The 21286-nt window shown below is 53.9% G+C and overlaps 3 protein-coding genes across 16 annotated transcripts in view; 2 read left to right on the forward strand and 1 right to left on the reverse strand.

Moving 5' to 3' along the window:
* LOC131673220 (nuclear receptor corepressor 1-like) overlaps nt 1–15646 on the forward strand; it is a 28088-nt gene extending 12442 nt beyond the window's left edge. For 3 of the 9 annotated variants that reach the window (XM_058951050.1, XM_058951051.1, XM_058951053.1), the window contains 9 exons: nt 5886–6200; nt 6273–6649; nt 6716–7123; nt 7440–8030; nt 8137–8750; nt 8838–9914; nt 10002–10266; nt 10356–10555; nt 10623–15645. In XM_058951050.1, the coding sequence (XP_058807033.1) occupies nt 5886–6200; nt 6273–6649; nt 6716–7123; nt 7440–8030; nt 8137–8750; nt 8838–9914; nt 10002–10266; nt 10356–10555; nt 10623–11241 (4466 nt within the window). In that variant the 3' untranslated portion in view covers nt 11242–15645. Of the gene's footprint in view, nt 1–5885; nt 6201–6272; nt 6650–6715; nt 7124–7439; nt 8031–8136; nt 8751–8837; nt 9915–10001; nt 10267–10355; nt 10556–10622 lie in introns of all 9 variants that reach the window. The other 6 variants (XM_058951046.1, XM_058951048.1, XM_058951049.1 and 3 more) reach the window with 6 other exon arrangements.
* Nucleotides 15647–15655: 9 nt separating this feature from the next.
* On the reverse strand, nt 15656–18690 carry LOC131673222 (tectonic-like complex member MKS1). Of its 2 annotated transcripts, XM_058951057.1 has the most exons (5): nt 18577–18690; nt 18035–18470; nt 17716–17964; nt 16683–17026; nt 15731–16258 (listed from the first exon to the last, which is right to left on the reverse strand). In XM_058951057.1, exons 1-5 carry the CDS (start codon nt 18654–18656, stop codon nt 15835–15837), a joined length of 1533 nt encoding a protein of 510 aa, XP_058807040.1. In that variant the 5' UTR covers nt 18657–18690; the 3' UTR covers nt 15731–15834. The 2 variants fall into 2 exon arrangements, with proteins under 2 accessions (XP_058807039.1, XP_058807040.1); XM_058951056.1 differs by having other exon boundaries at nt 15656–16258; nt 17716–18470.
* On the forward strand, nt 16794–21204 carry LOC131673223 (rhomboid-related protein 2). Of its 5 annotated transcripts, none has more exons than XM_058951060.1 (5): nt 16794–16936; nt 19811–19889; nt 19976–20167; nt 20245–20549; nt 20632–21204. In XM_058951060.1, the coding sequence occupies exons 1-5, from the start codon at nt 16929–16931 to the stop codon at nt 21155–21157; spliced, it is 1110 nt and encodes a 369-aa protein (XP_058807043.1). In that variant the 5' UTR covers nt 16794–16928; the 3' UTR covers nt 21158–21204. The 5 variants fall into 5 exon arrangements, with proteins under 5 accessions (XP_058807043.1, XP_058807041.1, XP_058807042.1 ...); XM_058951058.1 differs by lacking the exon at nt 16794–16936 and adding an exon at nt 17498–17702; XM_058951059.1 differs by lacking the exon at nt 16794–16936 and adding an exon at nt 17498–17693.
* Nucleotides 21205–21286: the final 82 nt, after the last annotated feature.

The raw sequence follows: 21286 nt of genomic DNA on the forward strand, positions 1-21286 counted from the left end.
CTCGCCCGCTCGTCGTCGACGGCGAGCTGCGCCGCCGGACTCGCCGAGGAGACGACCACGAGTTCGGGGCTTGCCGAGGGCGAACGCGCCGGGGCCGGCGGCGAGGCGCTCGAGACAGGCGACACCGACGGCTCGTTCCCGCTGCAAGACGAGGAGCGCGATGAGGCAGGCGGAGGCGGGCGCGCAGTGGCAGCCGCGACTCACCCGTAAGACGTGGCCTTGTGGGCGAGGGCGGCGGGCAGCTGCACGTGCGGCAGCGGCAGCGCCGGCAGGTGCGGCAGGTCGAGATGCCCGGGCGCGTACAGGGGGGCGGCGGCGCCGCCCTGCGGCCAGCAGAACGCCGGCCCGAGGAGGCGGTTGGGCACCGGGCGCAGCACGCTCGGGGCCGGGCTCGCGGTGGTGGTCGCGCCGCCGCCCACCGGCGTCGGCACCGCCGGCGGCGCCCGCAGCCTGAGCAGCGCCGCGCGGCACTGCTCCAGGGCGCCGGGCATGTGCAGCAAGTGCGTGGCCAGCAGCACCGCGTAGATGTTGTCGAGCGTGACCTCCAGCCGGCCCGTGTACATGTAGTGCAGCAGCGGTCCGAAGGCCTCGCCGCCTGCCGGCAGAAAGAGCGGGTGAGCGGCGGCGGCGGCGGCAACGGCGGCGGCCAGGGCCGCGGGCGCTAGTCACCGATGGACGTGGGCACGCTGACGGAGGCGATGAGCGGCGCGGAGGACGCGTCGCGCGCGCCCGCGGCCTCCCCGGCGGCGACCCCGGCCGCGCCGCCCGCCAGCAGGGCCTTCAGGTAGCCGCTGTGGGCCGCCAGCACAGCCCGGTGCGCCACGAAGTGGAACTCGCCGTCCTGGCCCACCCTGACCACGGTGTCGGGCGGCGACAGCCGGAGCGGGTAGCTCTCCTCCGCGGCGCCGAACCACGCTCTGTACAGGCCGTACATGTCCTCGGCGTGGGCGGCGGCGGCGCGTGCAGCGGGTGTCGCGTGCCGCGCGCGACTGAGGCGCTCAGCCGACAGCCGAGATTTGAACGCCGGACTTGCAGCAGCGAGCGGCCGCTCGCGCGCGCGCCCCACCACCGCCACCTGCAGCCCACGCAGCCGCGGCGCGGGGTGCGGGCAAGCGCGCGGCTGCTGGAACCGCCCCTCGGGGCGGCACATTGGCCGCGCTTCCCGACAATTGCCAATTGCCGATCTCCCCGGGGACGGGGCTGCCGTTGCCGCTGGTCGTTCGCTCGCGCGCGCGCGACCGAAGGAGCGCGCACCACCAGACGCGGCGACGGGCTCCTTTGTCGGTAGCCCAGTTTTGCCTAATTGCCCGAGTGCAGCTCTCCGCTCCGGATTTCGCCTGGCCAAATCAATGGGAACAAAGTCTCTCCTCGTCCTTCCTCCTCTTCTTCCGTGCTTTTTTGTTTTTCCGTTCGTTTCATTCGGTGGCTCCATTCAACGCGCTCGCGAAACAGCCGGCTCTCCGATAGCTTTTCTCCGCGGGGCTGCCTTGCCGCCGTCGCGAGTCGCGTGGCCACGCTCGCTACCGCACCGAGGGCGCGCAAACAAGCCTGGCCGCGATTCGATTTCGAGGAAGAATTAAAAAGTTCCGCCCGAGCTGGTTGCGTTATCACTCCGTCGAATTGCTGGCGCGAAAACGAGGAGCAAAGAAAGCTCCCCGACGTCGATCCAATTAGCCGTGGCGCGCGCGCGCATAAATTTCCGCGGGAAAAAATGAACAAACAAATGGGCCGTGCAAAGAGGAAAAAAAAAAATCGTACGGCGTCCTGTCCATATAGCAGCGCGAGAGCGCGCGGTAATTAAGCAAAGGCCGACTGGACGCAGCTCGTTTGCGAATTACCCGACACAGGCGCAAATCAATGGACAGGAGGAGCGAGCGCGTGTGTCGGATTAGCGATAGAGAGAGAGAGAGAGAGAGAGCGCACGTTTCCGCATAATTTGGCCGCACGAAAATCCGGCGCGGGATCGTGACAGTTACGCGCGTGGAGGAAGCGGCAGCCAATGATAAACAAACGCGAGAAAGCGACGCCGATTACGCGCATTTCCCGAGGGGCGTCGCTTTTACGCTCGTGCGCGCTGCCGCTCTCCGTGTATATCCAGTATTAAAGCCGCGCTTTAAGGGCTCGATCCCTTTGAGATTGTCTCTCTCTCTCCCTCTCCATTGTACTCCCCGGCCGCGTTCGCGCACACCACCGCCTGGCGCGAGACGGAGGCGAGGACTACTCGTGTAGTCCTCGGAGACTCGTCCGCCGCATCCGCGCCACCCCCGCTGGCTTTGCCTTTTCAGCGAGGTTTTTGCGGCGGCTAGCGGCCGCGCGTCGACGCGCTTCTTGCTCGGCTCCGCCGACGCGGGCCAATTAAATCCGCGCGCCATCGGTCGAACGAGATCGCCGTCGGCCGTCGCCATCCGGCAGAGTGGAGAGAGAGCGTTTCATCCGGCGGCGGAGTAGCAGGAGGAGGAGGAGGAGGAGGTTGGTTGGTTGGTTGGTTGGTTGGTTGGTTGGTTGGTTGGTTGGTTGGTTGGTTGGTTGGTTGGTTTACGCAGCGCCGCGAGACGTCCTCGGAGCTATTTGGCGGCGCGACGGCCGCCGCAGCGCCCGGCACCTCGGGGAGAGAAAAAGCTCGGCTGCGCGCCCCCGGAATAATTCATCGCTCGCTCTCTCGATAATTGGCGGCGTACAGCAGCGCGATCAAATCAGAGCGGAAGAAAGTGCACATCAAGATCGAGCGACGGGTCTCGCTCGCCTCGCCGTAGCGAGCCCTCGAGGTATTTTCCCAGCGCGCGCCGCTAATATCGCCAGACAGTGTTTGCGCAAGCACCGCGAGATCCCGTGGCTTTTTTTCTCGGTTCTTCTTTTTCGTTTTCGTCCTCTCGTTCTTTCTTTCTTCTTGCCAATTACAGACCGTGGCGAATCGCTTGTTCGCGGCGCGCGCGATTCCGTTATGAGATTTCGACTGCGAGCGCATCGGCAGGTGCGCGAAATAGCCTGGCCGCGCGTCGGCGGGGGTGTGTGCACAAACCGGAGCAAATTGGCGCGCAAAATTAAATGAAGGTAAAGCGAGAGAAAGAGAGAGAGAGAGCTAAACTCTCTCTGGCGCTCGCTCGTCAGGCGGACGAGCTAATTAGCGTCTTGATTTACTTAATCCCAATTAATGGCACTCCGAGAGAGAGAGAGAGAGAGAGAGAGAGAGAGAGAGAGAGAGAGAGAGGCAGACAGCCAGCCAGCTCGCTCAGCAAATAGCGGATTACGTACGAGCGGGTTCGCGCTGCTGCCAGAGGATTACGCGAGCTGCGCCAGCCGCAAGGAGCATTCGTTAATGCTATCGTTAATACCTACAGAGGCTCCGCTTTTTTCGAGCTCGTTAATTGCCCGCGACTTCGCTTTCTCTCTCTTTCTCCTCTGTTTCCCGAAACTTTATGAGAATTGAATAATTCACGCGCTGCGAATTTCTTGTTGCCAAAGCGTAATAATACGCGAGCTTTAGTCAGCGCCTCTTTCTCTCGTCCAAGTTGAAATGCAAAAATTTGCCCCTGCCTCCCTCCCCCGGCCGGTAATTAACGCTCATAAAATTCGGCCTTTCAATTTGCGCGCGCGCGTAATTGGCCTTTTCATTTTAGTGTCCCGCTAAATGAATAATTAGCAATTCTGCAAATTGCAGGAAAGAAAAACAGCGGCCGCGTATCTTTTTCTAGACGCCGGCCCGTATAGACACACCGGCCGGACGCCGAGGACAAATTAATCAATCAGCTGTAATGAATGGCAAATACACAAAAGCGCGAGAGCCAGCGAAAACGAAAAGGGGTGCACATTATGAGGAGCAAACAACATCTGTCAATTAGGACAGCGAGCTTGGCGACGGGCGGGGATGGAGGAGCACGGGATGAGGGCGGCGGGGGGGGGGGGGGGGGGGGGGAGGGGGGGGGGTGCTTCACTCCACGGCCAATTCGCAGCAGCCCCTTCGGTCAAGCGCGCCGGCCGTCTTTGAGCTCTAGTGAAATTTCAATTAGCTCAGACCGACGATTCGTCGTCGCGCTCGACCATACTCGCGCTAACGACTTTGCGCCTGGGCGGAGTGCGAGTCCGCGACGGGACGACGCCTCGGGAGCGCGTCCGCCGCCTTGGTACAGCGGTTAAACTTGGCGAGCGCAAAAGATCCCCGCCGAGGCAGAGGAGACCCGAGGTCTTTCAATAGCACTCACACGTGTGTACATTTTGCTCGCGCTCGCTCTCTTTCCCGCTGTGTTTGCTTTTAATCATTTTTGCCGAGAGCCGAGCGAGCAAGCGAGCGAGCGAGCGAGCGAGCGAGCGCCGCAAATCTCATAAATACATGAATGCGTACATCAGGCCCAAGGGCATCTCGCGTGTTTGCGCGAAACAAGCAATTTTTCGTATCAACGCAGCTCGCTCTCGGTGAATTGGAAATCGCGCGCGGCGATTCGCCAGAGGAACCTAGGCTGCCGCCGTCGCCGCCGTCGCCGCCGCCGCCGCCACCACCACCACCACCGCTCTCGTAATCGAATCGCCGTCGTAATCTGCGAAGGATTACGCGGGAGCGCGTGGCCCATCGACGATTCCCTTTGAAAGAAAGGGGGTAAATAAGAGCCGGCGCTGCTCTTCGATCTGGCTGATAATTACCCTGAATGAATAATGCGCCGCACGAGGAAAAAGACAAGCTCAAAGAGAGAGAGAGAGAGAGAGAGAGAGAGAGAGAGAGAGAGAGAGAGAGAGAGAAAGAGAGAGAAAGAGCGGGAGACGCGAAGCGAAATTAACCGTGCACTCTAGCCTCGGCGAGTCATCGTGCGCTGCGCTTTGATGATCCTCTCTCGCGAGCTCTCTGGGCCGCGACGATGATTCCGGCGCGCAGGCAAATAGCCGCTAATTAGAGGGAACAATGGCGCAGCCCGTGAATGTTTGATCAGACATCTCGAGGAAGCACAATGGCGTTAATAAGCGCGGCGCCGAGGGCAGGCAAGACCGCGGGACTGGCCTCTCGGGCGCCCGCGAGCGTGCCCGACGTTGACGAAAAACGACGGGCGTCCGATCCCAGCCGCGACACGTGTATCTCGGAAAATCGCTCGCTGCTCGGCACCGACGCCCGTTAATTAGCTGACTCGCCGCGATCGAATTACGCGCCGCGAAAACCAGCCAATTTGGCACATTTCGCGCGCGCGTACTCGGCCTTTGAACAAACAGCGCCCGCGCGCGCGAGTCCACGGCCAAGTTTTTAATTGGCAATTCGTAATTAGTTGGCTCGCGCGGCTAATTATTCAGCCCCCTCAAACAGCCGCCTGCCCCGTGAATTTTCTTCACGGCTAATTTGAAAGCTGGGCAAATATCAATCGGCTGCCGAGCGATTCGCCGAATCCGCTCGATCACTGCGATTACGTCGCGCAAGGGCCGGAAAAGGGGAGAAAAAAAAGGAAAAAAGGAGAGCCGGAGAGACGCGCGCGATTATGCAGCGCGCGGCTTCGGATATTGCGATTGCGAGCGATGCGATCGGCCTTTATATGATTTCACGTCGCGCGCTTTTCTCTTTTTGTCCGCTGCCGCGCGTGTTTGCTTTTCCGCCCCCCCCCCCCCCCCCTCATCGCGAGCGGATGTACATCGGAGCGCCGGGGTGTTTTCGTTGCGTCCGCGGCGATTGATTGTAGGCCGACTGTTCGAGTGCCGTCCGCGAGCGACAGACAAGCCAGAGTTGTCAATTGGACCGATTTCCTTTGCTATTGACATTTCGCTGATTCTGTTCGAAATATTCACTAGGCCGATCGCTCGACGATCGAAGACCACGGAAATAACAAAGAAAAAACGCAAAGCAGAAAAAGAGAAAGAGGGGCTAAGAAGAGACGCGCTGATTTGAGCTGCGAACGAAATTGGCTCGGTTTCAGAGCTGAGCGGGCGACAGCTGGGACCGCATCCGTGCGCGATCTGCCAGACGATAGTGGAGGCGGGCAACCAGAGCAGACCACTGTCGCGCAGCCAGGCTTCGCAGTACGGCCTGTCGGAGGAGCAAGTGGGCCTGGGCGCGCGGGTCTGCAACACCTGCCGCTGCAAGTCGGTGCGCGGGCGCTACGTCACCTGCCCGCTGCCCGGCTGCCCGAACCTCGGCACCGCCAAGGCGAGGTTGAAGCGGTTGCGCTGGCTGCCGCCCAAGTGGAGCGAGCTGACCCCCAAGGCCCGCGAGATCATCGCGCAGGAGTTCCGTAAGTGGTCGTCGAGCGGCCCCGCAGCTCCGCGGATGGTCCCCTCTGACGCTCGCCCGTTCTGCCCCGCAGAGATCCCGAGCCACGACACCAAGTGCTGCACGGCGTGCTTCAACCGGATCTCGAGGAGCATGACGCCGTATCTGACCGGCGCGAGCGGCGAGCCGGGCGAGGAGGCCGACGCCGCCGGCCGTCCGTGGACGGACGAAGAGCTGGACCAGCTGACCAAGGCGCTGCGCGAGCACGGCACCAACTGGGTCAAGGTGGCCGAGGTGGTCGCCGGCAAGAGCCACCACCAGTGCAAGAGCCACTACCTGACCCACCGCAAGAAGCTCGGCCTGGACCAGCTGCTGGCCGCGTATTACCAGTCGCTGGGCGAGGAGCGCAAGCCCTGCCTCACCGACGAGGAGGAGAGCGGCAGCAGTACCAGCAGCTGCGACGAGCTGGCCGTAAGTAGCGCCGGGCGGCGCGCGACCCGGCCGGCCGCCGCTCGCTCACGCGCGCCTCTGCCGCAGGTGCACGACACCAGCGACACGGCATCGGCGGGAAGCCCCGCCAACACTCTGTCGAGCAGCACGCCCACGGCCTCGGCGGCCTCGGCGGCCTCGTCGGCAGGCTCGCTGAGCGGCGCGGCGCCGCTGCTGCAGCCGACCGTCGTCGGCTTCCCCGGGCCGCAATCCGCGGCCAGCGACGCAGCCGCCGCCGCAGCCGCAGCCGCCGTGGTCGTCGCCGCTGCCGCCGCCGCTGCCGCCGCAAACGCGCAGTCGCAGGATACAAAGGTGGGTGAAAAACAACAACTCGCCGACCTGGCAGTGGTGTCCTTGGTTGCACCATCGCCCGCGATCACTTCCTCCCAGCCACCACCACCACCACAGACCAATCCACCCACGAGCACGAGGGAAGACTACGACAGCTCCGCCACGGTAAGACCGGCTCGTTCGGCCACGCCGCGTGCTACACCGCCACCGCCATATCACACGCACACACACTGCTTCAGCTCTCCTCTCTCGCTCTCTACACCTCACAGTCTGACGCTCCGCTTCTGATGCCGCCGTCGGCGCTTGTCGCGCGCGCGTCTGCCGTCGGTCGCGCGCTCGGCCCGGCCGGCGCTCCCCGAGGGCAGACCGCGCGCCACGCCGCCTCGCCACCGGGCGAGCGCCGCTGCCTCTTGTTTCCAAGCTGCCTCGCATCTCTTCCCGTGAGAGGACCGTCTGATAGAGTCACCACGCTTCTTTCCAGGAGACGGCGGACGAAGCGCCGGGCAACTCCGACCTGGACGCCGGCAACCTGGTCGTGACGCTCGCCGGCGCCTCGGGCGGCGCGCCCGGCTCGCACCAGCCGGCTTCCATGGCGCAGGGCCAGTCGCAGGCGCCGCCGGTGCTGCCAGTGCAGTCGCCGCCGTCGACCACCAGCAACAATAACCCCCTCACGGTCAAGGATCTCATGCTAGGCGTCATCGAGATGCAGCTCAAGCGTAACCCCAACAACCAGGGACCCAACTCGTCGGTGCCCGTCAGCTCAGGCACGCCCACCATATCCAGCATTCTCAAGACCGATCACCGCAACGACATCACCTTTGTCCGCGAGTACAAGCAGCCCGCGCAGCCGGCCAGCATGCCCAACACTGCCATGCCCAACAGGGACCCCAACCTGGCTACGCTCTCGGTCGTCACCGGGCCCCACCACGCGCACCGCTCGGCCTCCAGTCCCCACCAGCAGATCGGCCAGATGCAGGCTACTATTACGCCCTGTCCGCCGCCCGCGCCCAGCCAGCAGCCTCAGCCCGCCGGCAAAGACATGCTGCCCAACGAAGGACTGGTCGTCATGCAGGTAGCTACTCTCGAGCCCGATCGTCCGGCACCTCCTTGTCCCTCCGACAGCTCCTCCTCTCCGTTATAACAATCCAATCGTTCACGCTCTGTCTCTCGCCTTTCAGCAGCAGCAGACGATGCGCGAGACCGAGGGCACCCTGGACTTGAGCATTAAGAAACCGCGCCAGGAGTACAATCACGCGCTGCAGCCGCCGCCCCCGCACAAGCCAACCGCTCACTACAGGCCGGAGCCCCCGTCGGCGGCAACCTACTACCACGCGCATCCCCACGCGGAATCGCAGGCTCGTCAGGCCAAGAGCCCGCACGTGTACTCCTCGTCGCCGAGGCCACAGGCCCCACTTACCCCTAAGCTGCCCAAGGTCACCGTGCCGCCGACCTCTCATCCGAAGCTGTCGCCGAAGCTGACCAACATCGGCACGCCGCACAAGACTGGCTCCATCACGCACGGCACCCCCGTCTCCGGCGCGCGGTACGACGGCATGCTGAGGCAGATGACGCCGCCCGGCAACAACGCTCAGCCCAATCCGAGCACCACCACCCCGGTAGGCGCCAAGGAAACGGGCTCGATCACGCAGGGCACTCCTGTGCATCCGTATGCGGTCGACAAGCGCGCTCCGGTCTATGATTATCACAGGTCCATCAGGCATTCACCAGTCACCACCAGCAACGTGCCCGTTCAGCCGCAGAACTCCGGTGTGGTCGTCAGTCATGGGCAAAGGTACCGAAACCATTTACATCTAATCTCAAACGACCCGTCGCTAAGCTCTTACCACATTCCGAGCCAATCGAATCTTTCTGTTTGCAGCAGCTCCACCAATCAGTACAATTCCTTCCCGTCGCGCCAAGCGCCAAACTACACCATGGAGCAGCAGTTGTCGTCGCGGCAAATAATAATGAACGACTACATAACCAGTCAGCAAATGCATCCTCGCAACCGCAGCGGTGGCTCGGCGGAGGCTTCTAGTAAAAACGAAGTTCCCACCACGTTGTATTGCGCAAACACGCCGCCGCCACAACCACGGCAAGGTGTCATTCAGAGGCACAACACTCAAAAGCACTACGCACCACCTCCCGCAGGCCTCGATGCCTTCGCTAGTCTAGTCGACGTAGCCGTTCAGCAACCCAGTCTTCCTGTGCCGCACCCTCCGGCGACGAGTAGCAGTCACGAGGGATTATGCATGTCGATCGAGCGAATGTACTCGGAGCGTTATGGAATGGATAATCGATCGCTGCAGAACATGCCAAGCTCGAGGTTGGCCAGGCAGCAGGCAGCCCAATATCAAATGGCCGTGGCGATGCAGCAAGAGCAGCGCGAACGTGAGATCATGCGCGAGAAGCAGCACGAGGAAGAGCGTGAGCGCATGCATCGCGAGCGCGAGAAGGAGCAGCTGCATCATCAGCAGCAAATGGAAAGACTGGCGCAGCGTGAGAAGGACATACAGCAGGAGCACCGGATACGCGAGCAACAGCGCGAACAGGAGAAGCACCAGGCGGCCGTGGATCATAGAATCGCTGCGCAGCAACGTGAAAAAGAGCTGCAACAGCATCAGCAAAGCCACGATCACAGACTGAGCATTCATCAGCAACAGCAACAACAGATGCGAGAGAAAGATATGCAGCAGCATCATTACCGAATGGTGCAGCAACATCGCGAAAAAGAAAAAGTGGCCGCTGCGATGCGAGAGCAACAGGAGATACAGCAGCGTGCCTTGGCGGCGCAAAAAAGAGAAATGGAGATGCAACAGCAGAGAGAAAATATGTATTTACAACAGCAGAAGCTTCAAAAGCAACAGCAAATGCAACAGCAGATTGCAGCCGAACAGCAGCATTTCGAAAATGAAAGACGCGTGATCGAGCATCTCAAAGAACAACAAATGTACAGGTGAGACATCATTCAACGTCTATTTCATTTTGATAAACTCATTTCGTGCTAGATGTAGAATCATATTGACCGGTTTACTTTCTTCAGAGAAATGATGGAACGACAATGTGAATCGCCAAGCGTGAAAGGACCTCAAATTTATTATCCACTAATAACGCAGAAGCAACCACAGCCACCACCTCCGTCTTCTTCTCGACACAATCAATCATCTTCCGGTCAACAGGGTGACGTCGCGTCTACTTTGACTGCGGCAAGCTTGATCGATGCTATTATCACGCACCAAATTAATTTGAGTACAGCTAAGAAAGGCGATGGAGCTCCTTCAGCACGGCCTGGTGATCGTTTATTTCAGGTTCGTCAAGTCAAACCAAGCTCATTGCTACATTACGGGTATACTCTTAGATGGTGTTAGTATTTCATATTTTACAACTTCATTTACAGAGTTTTCATCGTGACAGCCCGGCGGAACCTAACGGCGTAGCTCATAGTCCGGCCGGCGAAGAAAATGTTCCAAATAGCGGTCCGAGTACTGGAAATGCAAGTAGCACTGGCAGCAAGGTTATTACTTTAGGAGAGCATGTAGAGCATGTGATTAACAAAGATTTTGCGCCGCCAATGTCTTCCTACCGGCCTTATCCTGGGTTAGTGTGCGTCATAAAAAAGTAATTTTTTTTTTCCTATTGATTGTCAATGCCCGTTTCATTATAGCTACCAAATATCGGATGACCAGTGGAAGAGGAGAAAAACAGGTGAACCAGATCCTGGAAAGCCTGGTGATGAGCGACAAATTATCCGCGTTGCTCAGCAAAAGCCCACATCTTCCCAACAACAGTCTTCGCACCAGAGCCAACAGTCCGTAAGCAAACAGCAGCCTACGTATCAGACAGAACCTGTGTCACCACCCGAGGCCAACCACTATCCACGACGCTTCTATGAGTCGAGCACTGCGACGACTACGACATCGGGTGCACCTTCGAGCAAATCGCATCTGTCTCCTCTGGACTACGTGAAAAACAAGATAGTGGAGGTGATGCGCACCGAAGACGACAAGACCAGTTCGGGAGACAGGAACGGTGGCGGCAACGAAAAAGACGACAAATGTGCTGACAATTCGCCCAGTGGCGAAATGGTGATTGACGAGTCGCCCAGTCAACCGCCAGCTCCTACTCCCACAAACTTTTATCCGTTCAATGCGTTAGGTGTACACACGGGCCCACCGCCGGCGCCACCACCTACAGTTGGCGTAACATCTTTACCTGTGGTCAAGACCGAAGAACCTGCGCCAATTCTCTCTGCACAGTACGAGCCTCTCTCGGATGAGGATTGATCGTGAAACAGCAAAAACCATGTAACGCTCAAAACTTGTTAAAAACTACGTACCACCGACTTGTATAGATAGACTCAAATGTCATCAGATGTTTCAACGTCTGTTTGAAAAAAGGATGTTGCGTTTGATTATTTTGTAAAATGCAATACTTTTTCTCCAGTTCTTTCAAATTTATCTCGCGACACTTATTTTTAGTTCTTCACTCAAAATACATTACAATTTTAATTTTTCTTCAACTTTACATCACATTACATTAAGAGGATGACGGAACAAATTTCCACTTCCGGAGAAATTATTATACTAGAATAATTAACAGTTCGTGTGAGATGTAGAAGCCATACGTTTTTCTCGGAATTATAGACTAGGATGGATGATTTTCATTATTGTCGAAGACTAAATATTAGGTGGAAATAAATAAATCTGCGATACGCATTGAAAAAGAGATTTATGGTGTATAGTTTTATAGTAATTGGTGCTCTACAATATTCACTTTTGATCATTTATTGAAATCATTCACCCTGAAAAACCACGTAAAGAATAACAACGTAAATAATAATCTAGATTTTATGAAAATTAAAAATTGTTCGAGTATAATAGTTTCTACAAATTTATAGATTACGTTTTTATATATGTTCTCTTCTGTTCTCTTTTACACCCTCCGTTATCCTCTCAAACAAAATATTTTTTGCAGTATTGATCAATATCCCTTTTTTCAATAGAGATACATACGGTTAGTAGGTTTAACTTATGGTTAAAATTGTTTTCATGCGTAAAAGATGAATCTTTCTGTTTTATTTTATTGATGACATGCAAATATGGACGAGCGCAGAGTGCCAATGAACATCATTTTGTATTTATTATATTTTAACTAATTGTTGTTTAGGTAAAATTTTTACACTTTTACTTTGATTTTATTTCTTTATGCAACAATTTAAGTATGTAAAATATCGAGAAAAAAAACACGCATTGAAAAAGTGTAGATGTACGACTTGTTTGGAAGTTGTAGACATTTTTTATTTTCAATTTTGAAAATTTTATGATCCGTTTGAAGTAAAAACCAACGATATTCTGCGCGATTTGTCATATAATGTATATATAACACAGGTTATGTTTGTCGGGAGATTATTCTCTAATCCCAAGGAACTGTATAGATGTTTTTTTTTATTTTTAGGAGAACGAAATAATCTTTATCAGACAAACCATGCATTGCATAAAATTTACGAACAGCGTCCTATTTTAAGCAGTATGTTGTACAATATTTTGAAATTCTGCCGAACAAGTCAACGTTCATTCCATCATCGGTGCAAGTCTTACGATTGCAAATTGTAGTTGCGACTAAAAAAATGAGAACAGGGTGACTCATGTTTGTGCGTATATGCGTGGTGCGTGCGTGCGTGTGCGTGTGCGTGTGCGTGTGCGTGTGCGTGTGCGTGTGCGTGTGCGTGTGCGTGTGCGTGCGTGCGCAGTGTATTGCAAAAAAAAGATAAACAATTGTCGAGAAGATAAAGTCAGAGCACGAAAGTTTGACAGAATTTAGCAAACGTAGCCCGGAGAAACAATGCAGACGCTTTTTGTAAATATGAATACGTAGTATATCGTTAAATGATAAATACAGCGTTAACAGTGTGCGTGTTTTTAATTTGGATGCGTCTGATACATGTCCACTACATGTAAACGTTCATTGAAATATGCAAGTGCGATAAAGAAGAAAAACGTAGTCGTTAGATAGAATATGGAAGTTTATGATTGTAAGAATGCTATACCGAGTCAAGTGCAACACCGCAAATGTGAGAGAACAAAAATAATTAATGCGCTGTTTTATAGTGATGCGGTTCGCACCGTTGCCACCCTCTTTCATTTATTTTTTTTCCAGTAAAGTGGTTTTATGAGAAAATAAAAATTACAGTTATAAGCTTAAGCGTTGTACATAGTACATAATACTATCTTTTAAGAGTGAATTATAAGTAATTATAACGATTATTAGTTTATTATGTATAGAGAATAAGGAAGGAAAACTCTAGGCCCAGATTAAGTACTGTAGCTAGCGTATAGAATTTAGGAAACCACGAACTGACTAGGGAAGTTTTCCCAAGACTACGTTCTCTTATAATTGAAATAAACAGCCGATTAAAAAAAAAGATTGAATCGTCGATGAACGAATAGATGTGGGTTTTTATTTAATTTAACAATTTTTTAGATAACATCAAAGCGTATCCTCTTTATTTGCGAATAATAAAAGAAAAATATTACGCGATAAGCGAAATGAAAGAATACGCGCGTCTCACCATATGTTCGTTAAACATTCACCATACATTTCACGTATACACGATACACAAAACTTTTTATACAGCCTAATTTTATATTTGTACGCAACGCGTGGATTGCGCCTTCGATTGTACTCTGTCGCGATTTTTTAACGCTTTCTAAATTCTATTATCGGTGCAACAACGTCGTTTGTTAAGGGTCGCCTTAATATTGTATGGATTTAATTTTTTTCCAGTGATGGATTGGGAAAAAGTAATGTATTAAACGTTATATGGAAAACTATTATGATAGATGTTGATCGGTATTTGATCTTTAATATTTTTTCTACGTGTAAATACATTGCTGATAATACGATAAAAATACATGTTTGATGGTTAACATAAAATCGTTTACATGGATCTCACTTTTTATTTCTCGTCATGTGCTATTCCAAATTTAGTGAACCAAAGCTTTTATTGATAATCAGTCCAATTCGTACAATACTTTTCCAAGTTCATCATGAAAAATACTCGAAAATTCGTACAAGAAGAAGCTTGGAAAAAATCAGTCGCTGCGTTCATTCTTGATAAATTTCTTTTAAACAATTGCATCATTCGGTAAAAAAAAAAACAAGACATAATTCCGGTGCCTTTTATGACTTGGCTATTAAAACACAACTGCAAACGAACCTATTATTCCTTTATCATTTTCGACTTACTCTACAGACTTCATTAAGCTCCATCTTTACCGCAATGTTATATGCCAAGGGCCACTTGAATCTCCCGAATTTTTGCATTTATATTAATCAGTCCTTCGATAAAACGGACTTTTGTCTTTAATACGAATCGACGCAATTCTCCATATAACTCATACTTTTGAGACATTTTCCAGCTAGGCGTCGATCTCTATGTACATGTGTAATTACTCAATATCGTTGACGGAGTCTCACAGTGATGCCCACCAGCTGTTCTATATTTTTCTAATTGAACGCATACGGCGAACAGAGAGAAAGTGTGATCAACGAATATCCGTGCGCGCGAAATCCCACTTGGAGCACCCAACATCTCGACGATATAGCATGCTAAAGTAACGATGCTTTCTCATTGATTGGAAAAAGAAAACTTTGTGATATTTAGAATTTTAATTGAAATGTTTACCGTCACTTTTTCTTCATGCGAAAAGCAGACGTGTGCGCGATGGCAAAAGTGACATTTCTGATGTGAATGAACGAAGATTTAAAAGAAAAGAAAGACGTAATTAAGGAAAAAAGAATCAGTCTTCCTAGTATTAGTTCGCTAGCCTCTCTCGATGTCGAAAGAATTGTCCATTGTAATTTATCTCCAGTATTCTTTTCCCAAGCGAGTGCGAGCCTGAAATTTGTACATTACTTTTTATTCTGTGCTCTTTTGTGCGATTGGCAAATTTTTGACGCATAAATTTTACTTTGGTAACATGGTGTAATTGTGAACAAACGACAAATAATCACAATGTTCCAACTTTTAGTGTGAACAAAAACAGCAAAATTGTCGATGCTTCTTAAAAAAATGTATTAACGACTACGCGAAAGAACAGTGCTGCAAAAAGTGTAAATTAGAAGAAAAAAAAACAAACAAAAAGTTAAAAAGAAAAGAGTGACGTATCTCGCCAGTGCGCTTATTTCCTTTCTTTTCCTTTCTACATTTGAGAACGAATTCACGGTAAATATGTAAATTACGCATAGGGAAAGAAAATGAAATAACAAAGCAGGAAAAGAAATAAGATGAAGCGCGAAGAAATATCACAACACGTGTACCTATTCGACTTAACGAAACATGTCGGCAGATCGACAATTCGCATATAAAGCACACGAGCTGTCGGTCCGTCCCGCTGAACCAGATAAGGCTGTACGACGCGTTGAACAATATACATAAAAAGAATATATATATACATACAAGCCAAGGCGCACTCCTTTCTTATATTTTCTCGGGCCGAGAGACGTTCGTTCGCGCGCGAAGCGCCGTAGCAGCAGCGTAAAAATCCACGAGTACTATTTCGATGTATAGGCAAACGAAGAACGACAAGCAGTGCTGTTAACGAATAGGCGCGATATGCCAGCGAAGATTATAATGGCGAAGCGAGCGTACGGCGTGCCTGGTGCAGTGAAGCGCAGGCGTAGCGCGCACGACAATTACTACGACGAATTAAGAGCAGCGCCAGCGGCGGCAGCGGCAACAATTCGATGTAAATTGTTATTTTTGTTGAAATAAAAGAGAATCAGCTCCGTTAAAGAGGCGAGCAGCAGGTGCACTTTGTCCGCCCCCGCCCCCGCCCCCGACCCCCGACCCCCCGACCCCCACCCTCTGGCGTAGCTCACGAGGGGTACATGGCGCGCGCCTGGATCATGCGCTCCCTGGCCGCCTTGAAGCGGGCCAGCACGTCGTCGGCGCCGTGCAGCAGGTCGGCCGCACTCGGTGCGGCGAGGCCGTCGCCGCGGCGGCGGCGACGCCGCAGGCGACAATCGGCCGGGTGCCGGCTCTGGTGCGCGGTGTGGACGCTCAGCTGCAGACTGCCGCTGGGCAGCACGCGCAGCCGCCGCTTGTCCAGGCTGCCGGCCTCGTGCTGCATCGCCGGCACCGCGCAGTAGGAGATGTCGTCGAGCTCGCAGGCGCCCCCCGTGAAGAAGCGCCGCAGCGAGTCCAACAGGCCGCCCGCCGGTCGCCAGGTCGCCAGCTCGTAGCCAAAGCTGCCCGGGTCCGTCGGCAGCGCCAGCCAGCCGTAGCCCTCGAGCCTGTACCTGCGGTAAAACCAGTTCGGCTGTGCGAGCGTGCGCGTGTGCCGTTGACGGCCGAGCATTCGCGGAGATCCGACGGCGCGCGGAGAGTCGACGCGTGACGAAACTGGCCTCAAAGTCCATTGTCCTTAGTCATGGATTCCGATAAAGCAGATGCGGCGCTCGTCGCTCGTCTGCGTCATCGCCTGTTTAGCGCATTTTTCGGATCGCTCCGTTGTTATTTTCCTCTGTCCTGCCGCCCGAACGGAGCGCCCGGCCGCCGTGCGCAGGTCTTATCTCTGGCTCGGCTGGATGATAAGCGCTACGCCAGTGGCCGTAGGTGCATGCGCCGATAGCGCGGCGACGCAGTGCCAATAGAGCAGCGCGCTTTGTTCTTCGGCGCGCGTGTCGACGTCGGCTAATCGAGTCGCGCGCGTGAGCGAATTACCTCGTCCAGCTGTCGATCGAGCCGACGGAGAACAGCAGGCTTGGCCAGCGGCCGGAAGCCGCGGCGGCGTCCTGGTCCAGGTCCAGAACGACCTCGCTGGAGTAGGCGAAGTGAGCGGCGCCGTCGCGCGCCCGGCAGCGCTGCGTGCGCCCGGCCGGTCGCCCGGCCGAGGTCCAGTGCTCGGGCAGGTCCAGGAAGTAGCTGACGAAGAGCGCGTCGTCGTGGGCGAAGTCCCTGGCCGATCGGATGTCCAGGTTGAGGAATAGTCGCAGAACGCGCGGCTGCGGTGCGCTCATCTCGCGAAACATTTGGGCATCCCTGAGAGCGCGCAGCCGACGCGCCTCCTGCAAAGTGAACGCAAGCTCGGCGCGAGGTCGATTCCGCGCCTGGTGGCTGGCCCGGACGCGCCGAAGAGAAGTCGCGCGCGTTCGTTCGATTGTCGTCGAGCCCTCGGGACGAGGGTTCGGTCGCGGCGCATCTTCGACCCGATCTCCGCGGGGAGTCGCGATGGCGTGCAATCCGACAAAAGCACACGAGTCGGCTGAGTCGGCGCGAAAATAGCCGCGTTCCCGCGACTCTGTTATCCGTCGGCGATGCAACGACGGCGGCGGCGGCGGCGGCGGCGGCGGCGGCGCGAGGCAGTGGGGGCCGAGCGCGGAAGCGGACACGGTCTCGTACGCTCGCACGCTCAGTCGGACTGCGGCTGCCGAGCACCGTCGTCGCTGTTCCCGTGGTGGTACCTCGGCCGTCCTCCGCCGCCTCCTCGCGCCCCTCGCTTCTCGGACCGGCCGGACCGGATGACGACCGCTCGTCATTCCAGGCGCGCGCCTCCGAATTCCCGTCCGTGTGGTGCAGCAGCAGCGCGCGAGCAGCATGGAGAGGCCGCAGCAGGGCTAGGCCGCGCAACGCCGGATCTCGTCGTCGGAGGCCCCAGCCAGTGTGCGGCAACATGAACATCGACATCGACGTGCCGTACACGATGAAGATCATGCGCCAGATCTCCGAGATCTCGTACGTGGGGTGAGTGAGTCACCTTGGCGGCGGCGTCGCGCCGGCGCTGCAGCTCGCGCGCGCTCGGCCTCGGCGACACGTGCTCGATCCAGTAGTCGTAGCTCATGCCCACGCCGTCCACGCTGTAGCAGTCGCGCGCGCTGAAGTCCGGGCTGAGGCGCAGGGTCTTGCGCAGCGGGTCGTAGCTGAGGCGGCAGAGCAGCACCTCCGAGTCCACGCTGCTCTCGTCCCTCGGCGACAGGTCCGCGACGATGTGCATCGCCTGCCGCTCCTGCGCGCGCGCAAAGGCCGGTGAGAGCTGGTGGCCGCGGGGCGGCCGGGCGGCGGCGGCGACGGCCTACCTTGTACAAGTAGTGGGTCGCGCGGACGCGCCCGTCGGACGGGCGCTCGTCCACCACGCTCTTGTTGTGGCGCTTGGCGAAGGGCTTGCGGTTGGCCGGCGCCGGCGCGGCGGCCCGCTCGTTGCGCAGCGCCAGCCGCGACCTGAACGCGCAGCCCGCGAGCGGGCCGGCCTGTGGGCAGTGCGCGTCCGCCTCCACGTACGAGTAGAGCCGCGAGCCCGCGGCCGGCGACTCGAGCAGGCGCCGGTGGTAGGCCTTCTGCTGGTCGGTCGCGCAGTTGCCCTCGTCCCGGTACCGCCTCGCCTCGCGCGGCCCCAGCACCTTCTCCTGCCACGAGAACTCGCGCTCCTCGGCCTCCAGGAAGTTGCTGTCGCGCGTCTCGCCCTCGTTCTCGAACAGCTCGGCCAGCAAGGACTTCTGCTGCACTATGCGCACCCTGTGCCAAGTGAAATCGCGGTCGAGCGCTTGCGCCGTTAGGGCTTGGTCTGCCGCAGCGCTCGGGAGCACCGCTCGCGTCCGATACAGCTCGACGATGCGCTCACCTTATCTTCAAGTTCTCGATTGGCTGCTTCACTCGGTAGACAGCCGATATCTTGGCTCGTCCACTCGACGGCTCCAGCATGCTCGCGACGCTCGTCGACTCCTCGAGCGAGATAAGACGACTCGCGGCTCGAGTACCAACCGGTGAAGCCACTGCTCGATTTAGCCCGCATCCGCTCTCGTCGGTCGCGGTGCCGTCGTGCTTTTCTTCTCTCGTCGAGCAGCCGAGAGCGCGGGTAGCTTTGTTTATCCTTTGCGTCGCGGGTGTGCGTTGCTAGGCGACCCCGCATGGCTGCCGCCGCCACCGCCGTCGCGCACAAGGAGCGAGAAAGAGCGGCAGGTGCTTTTAATAGCGCGGCAGAGGGGGACAGACCGACGCTGCGCCGAGCGACTCAGTGTGACCGCCGCGCGCCGTGCTGCTTTCAAAGTACTTTCTCGCGCTGCGATAACGGACGATGCACTAGGGGTTTTGCTTTTTGCGCGATATTCCGCTAACCTTCCGCACGACAGCAACACGCTCGTTTCCCGATTGCTGGACCCTACTTGTTCGCTTGCCGAAGGAGGTAGGTCGGAGGATAACACTTATCATAACCTGTTGAGCTGAGCTACCTTTTTTTTTTCAATCAACGGCGGTACGTAGATAACGGTACAGTCACACATCCCAGTGCCACGTTTATCACGGCCGCGAGCCATTAACTAATACTTCGTGACTAATAGCCGTGATAAAACTTTGCCTTGAGATATATGTATTGTCTTCCTCGCGTCCTGTATTCTTTTCGCTCAGTTGTCTTCCGAACGTCAAGTCTTTCACGATCCTTTGAACATATTGCAGCTACACCTGTTTGCATCATCTTGTTTCAGCCATCACATTTCCATTGCTACAAAACGATCCTTTTTCTTCGATTCTTTGAGATAAACGCTCAGGTTTTATTGGAAAACTGCTTATTCTCCATACTAGTTTTTGAATAATGCATTCTGCTAATTGTTCTCTGGTTACTTTCACTGTATATTTAAATAAATAAAACTTTTTAATTTTCTTCATCAGTACCAAGTTTTAAATGACAAGTATTTCTTTATTCGTGAATCAATTTAAAAAAGTCTGTAGGTTGGCAGTATTGTTTCTATTTTAGTACAAATTTTAATTGTCTATTTATTGAATGTTCAATTAAATAACTATTATGCAATAAGTCTTTGACAAAAAAATCATTATATATATATTTCATTCTATTTTTACAGAAGTTTCAAATTAATCAAGATGGCTACAGGACGAGATGGTGAAGCCCAAATAACCATTCCTTTACAATTTAATGACTCTGTAAGTAGAAACATTAAAACTTTAATAGCATTCCAGTTTTATTGTATTCTTAAAGTTGTAATAAATGTGAGTAAATATTTTTATAGCACTGGAGAGCCATTTTTGAAAAGTTTGACTCTGATGGTGATGGTAAAATTTCTTACAATGAGTTAAAAAACATGATTAGAAGCTCTTCTCATAACACAAAGGATCTTCCTGGTCGAGTGGTTCGAATGATTATGAAAAAAGCTGATCTTGATGACTCAGGATATCTAGAGTATCCAGAATTTATTGCAATGGTAAGACTCGATGCAAACTTTTTTCAACAGTTTTGTAGCCAAGGCAATTCAATTTTACTAGATTACTTGTGTTACAGATTCATAGAAAAGATATGCAGGGTGTTTTTGGAAACTTTGTGCAGAGATATGTTCATTCGATGGTACCATGTCGACCATGTACAATAGATTCTCTTGATGGTGTTTACGAAGAAGAGTACAGCTGTAACCCTCCTCCAGTGGCTATGATAATTATTAGTGTCTTGGAAATAATTCTGTTCTTGTACGATACAATGGCTCATAATGCTGTAGCTGTAGAAGGACCAACTGCAACATTGTTTATTTATAATCCTCATAAAAGATATCAGGCTTGGAGGTACCTAACATACATGTTTGTACATGTTGGGTAAGCATCAACTGTGCATTTCCAGGCTACAATGACAAGTTAAATAAAAGCTGTTAATATTTTGATTTATTTTACCTTGCAGCACGTTTCATTTAGTGGTGAACTTACTGGTGCAAGTAATGCTAGGAATCCCTCTGGAAATGGTGCATAAGTGGTGGCGAGTGCTAATTATCTACTTTGCCGGTGTTATTGCGGGCAGCTTGGGAACCTCAGTATCGGATCCGAGTGTATACTTGGCAGGTGCTTCAGGCGGCGTATATGCTCTTATCACCGCGCATGTGGCGACTATCGTTATGAACTGGCATCAAATGGAATTTGCTGTCCTTCAATTGCTTGTCTTCCTAGTAGTCACCTGTGTGGATGTCGGCCAAGCCATTTATAATCGTTACGTGCTTGAAGCAAACAATCAAATTGGATACGTAGCTCATCTAGCAGGTGCCGTCGCTGGACTTTTAGTTGGAATCAATATCCTCCGCAACCTCGAGGTGCAAACATGGGAAAAAGTCGTTTGGTGGGCAAGCTTTATCACTTTTACTGCCCTCATGGCCGCGGCGATTCTTTGGAACGTCCTTTATCCTTCCTACTTCCCACAACCTATTTACAACTGAACTGTCGGTTTTTTTTTTTGTGTCTTGAGATTACGGGCACGATGATTCATTATATCCACACAAATTGATACAAAGAAGAGATGCGTTGTCGAGAACTGGCGATATTTTGCGAGACCTCAATTATTTCTT

The sequence above is a fragment of the Phymastichus coffea genome, unplaced genomic scaffold (assembly GCF_024137745.1).
Source record: "Phymastichus coffea isolate CEN01 unplaced genomic scaffold, Cenicafe_Pcof_1.1 PCOF00170, whole genome shotgun sequence".
Taxonomy (NCBI): Eukaryota; Metazoa; Arthropoda; class Insecta; order Hymenoptera; family Eulophidae; genus Phymastichus; species Phymastichus coffea.

Bases quoted from the DNA above. Each gene is read 5' to 3' on its own strand.
- LOC131673222 (XM_058951056.1), bottom strand. From the start codon at position 18,656: ATGCTGGAGCCGTCGAGTGGACGAGCCAAGATATCGGCTGTCTACCGA. The intron at 18,471-18,576 runs GTGAGCGCATCG...CACTTGGCACAG, and splicing joins ATCGAGAACTTGAAGATAAG to GGTGCGCATAGTGCAGCAGA. The intron at 16,259-16,682 runs GTAATTCGCTCA...GTTTTACCGCAG, and splicing joins TCGATCGACAGCTGGACGAG to GTACAGGCTCGAGGGCTACG.
- LOC131673223 (XM_058951058.1), top strand. From the start codon at position 17,632: ATGAACATCGACATCGACGTGCCGTACACGATGAAGATCATGCGCCAG. The intron at 19,890-19,975 runs GTAAGTAGAAAC...ATATTTTTATAG, and splicing joins CTTTACAATTTAATGACTCT to CACTGGAGAGCCATTTTTGA. The intron at 20,550-20,631 runs GTAAGCATCAAC...TTTACCTTGCAG, and splicing joins TACATGTTTGTACATGTTGG to CACGTTTCATTTAGTGGTGA.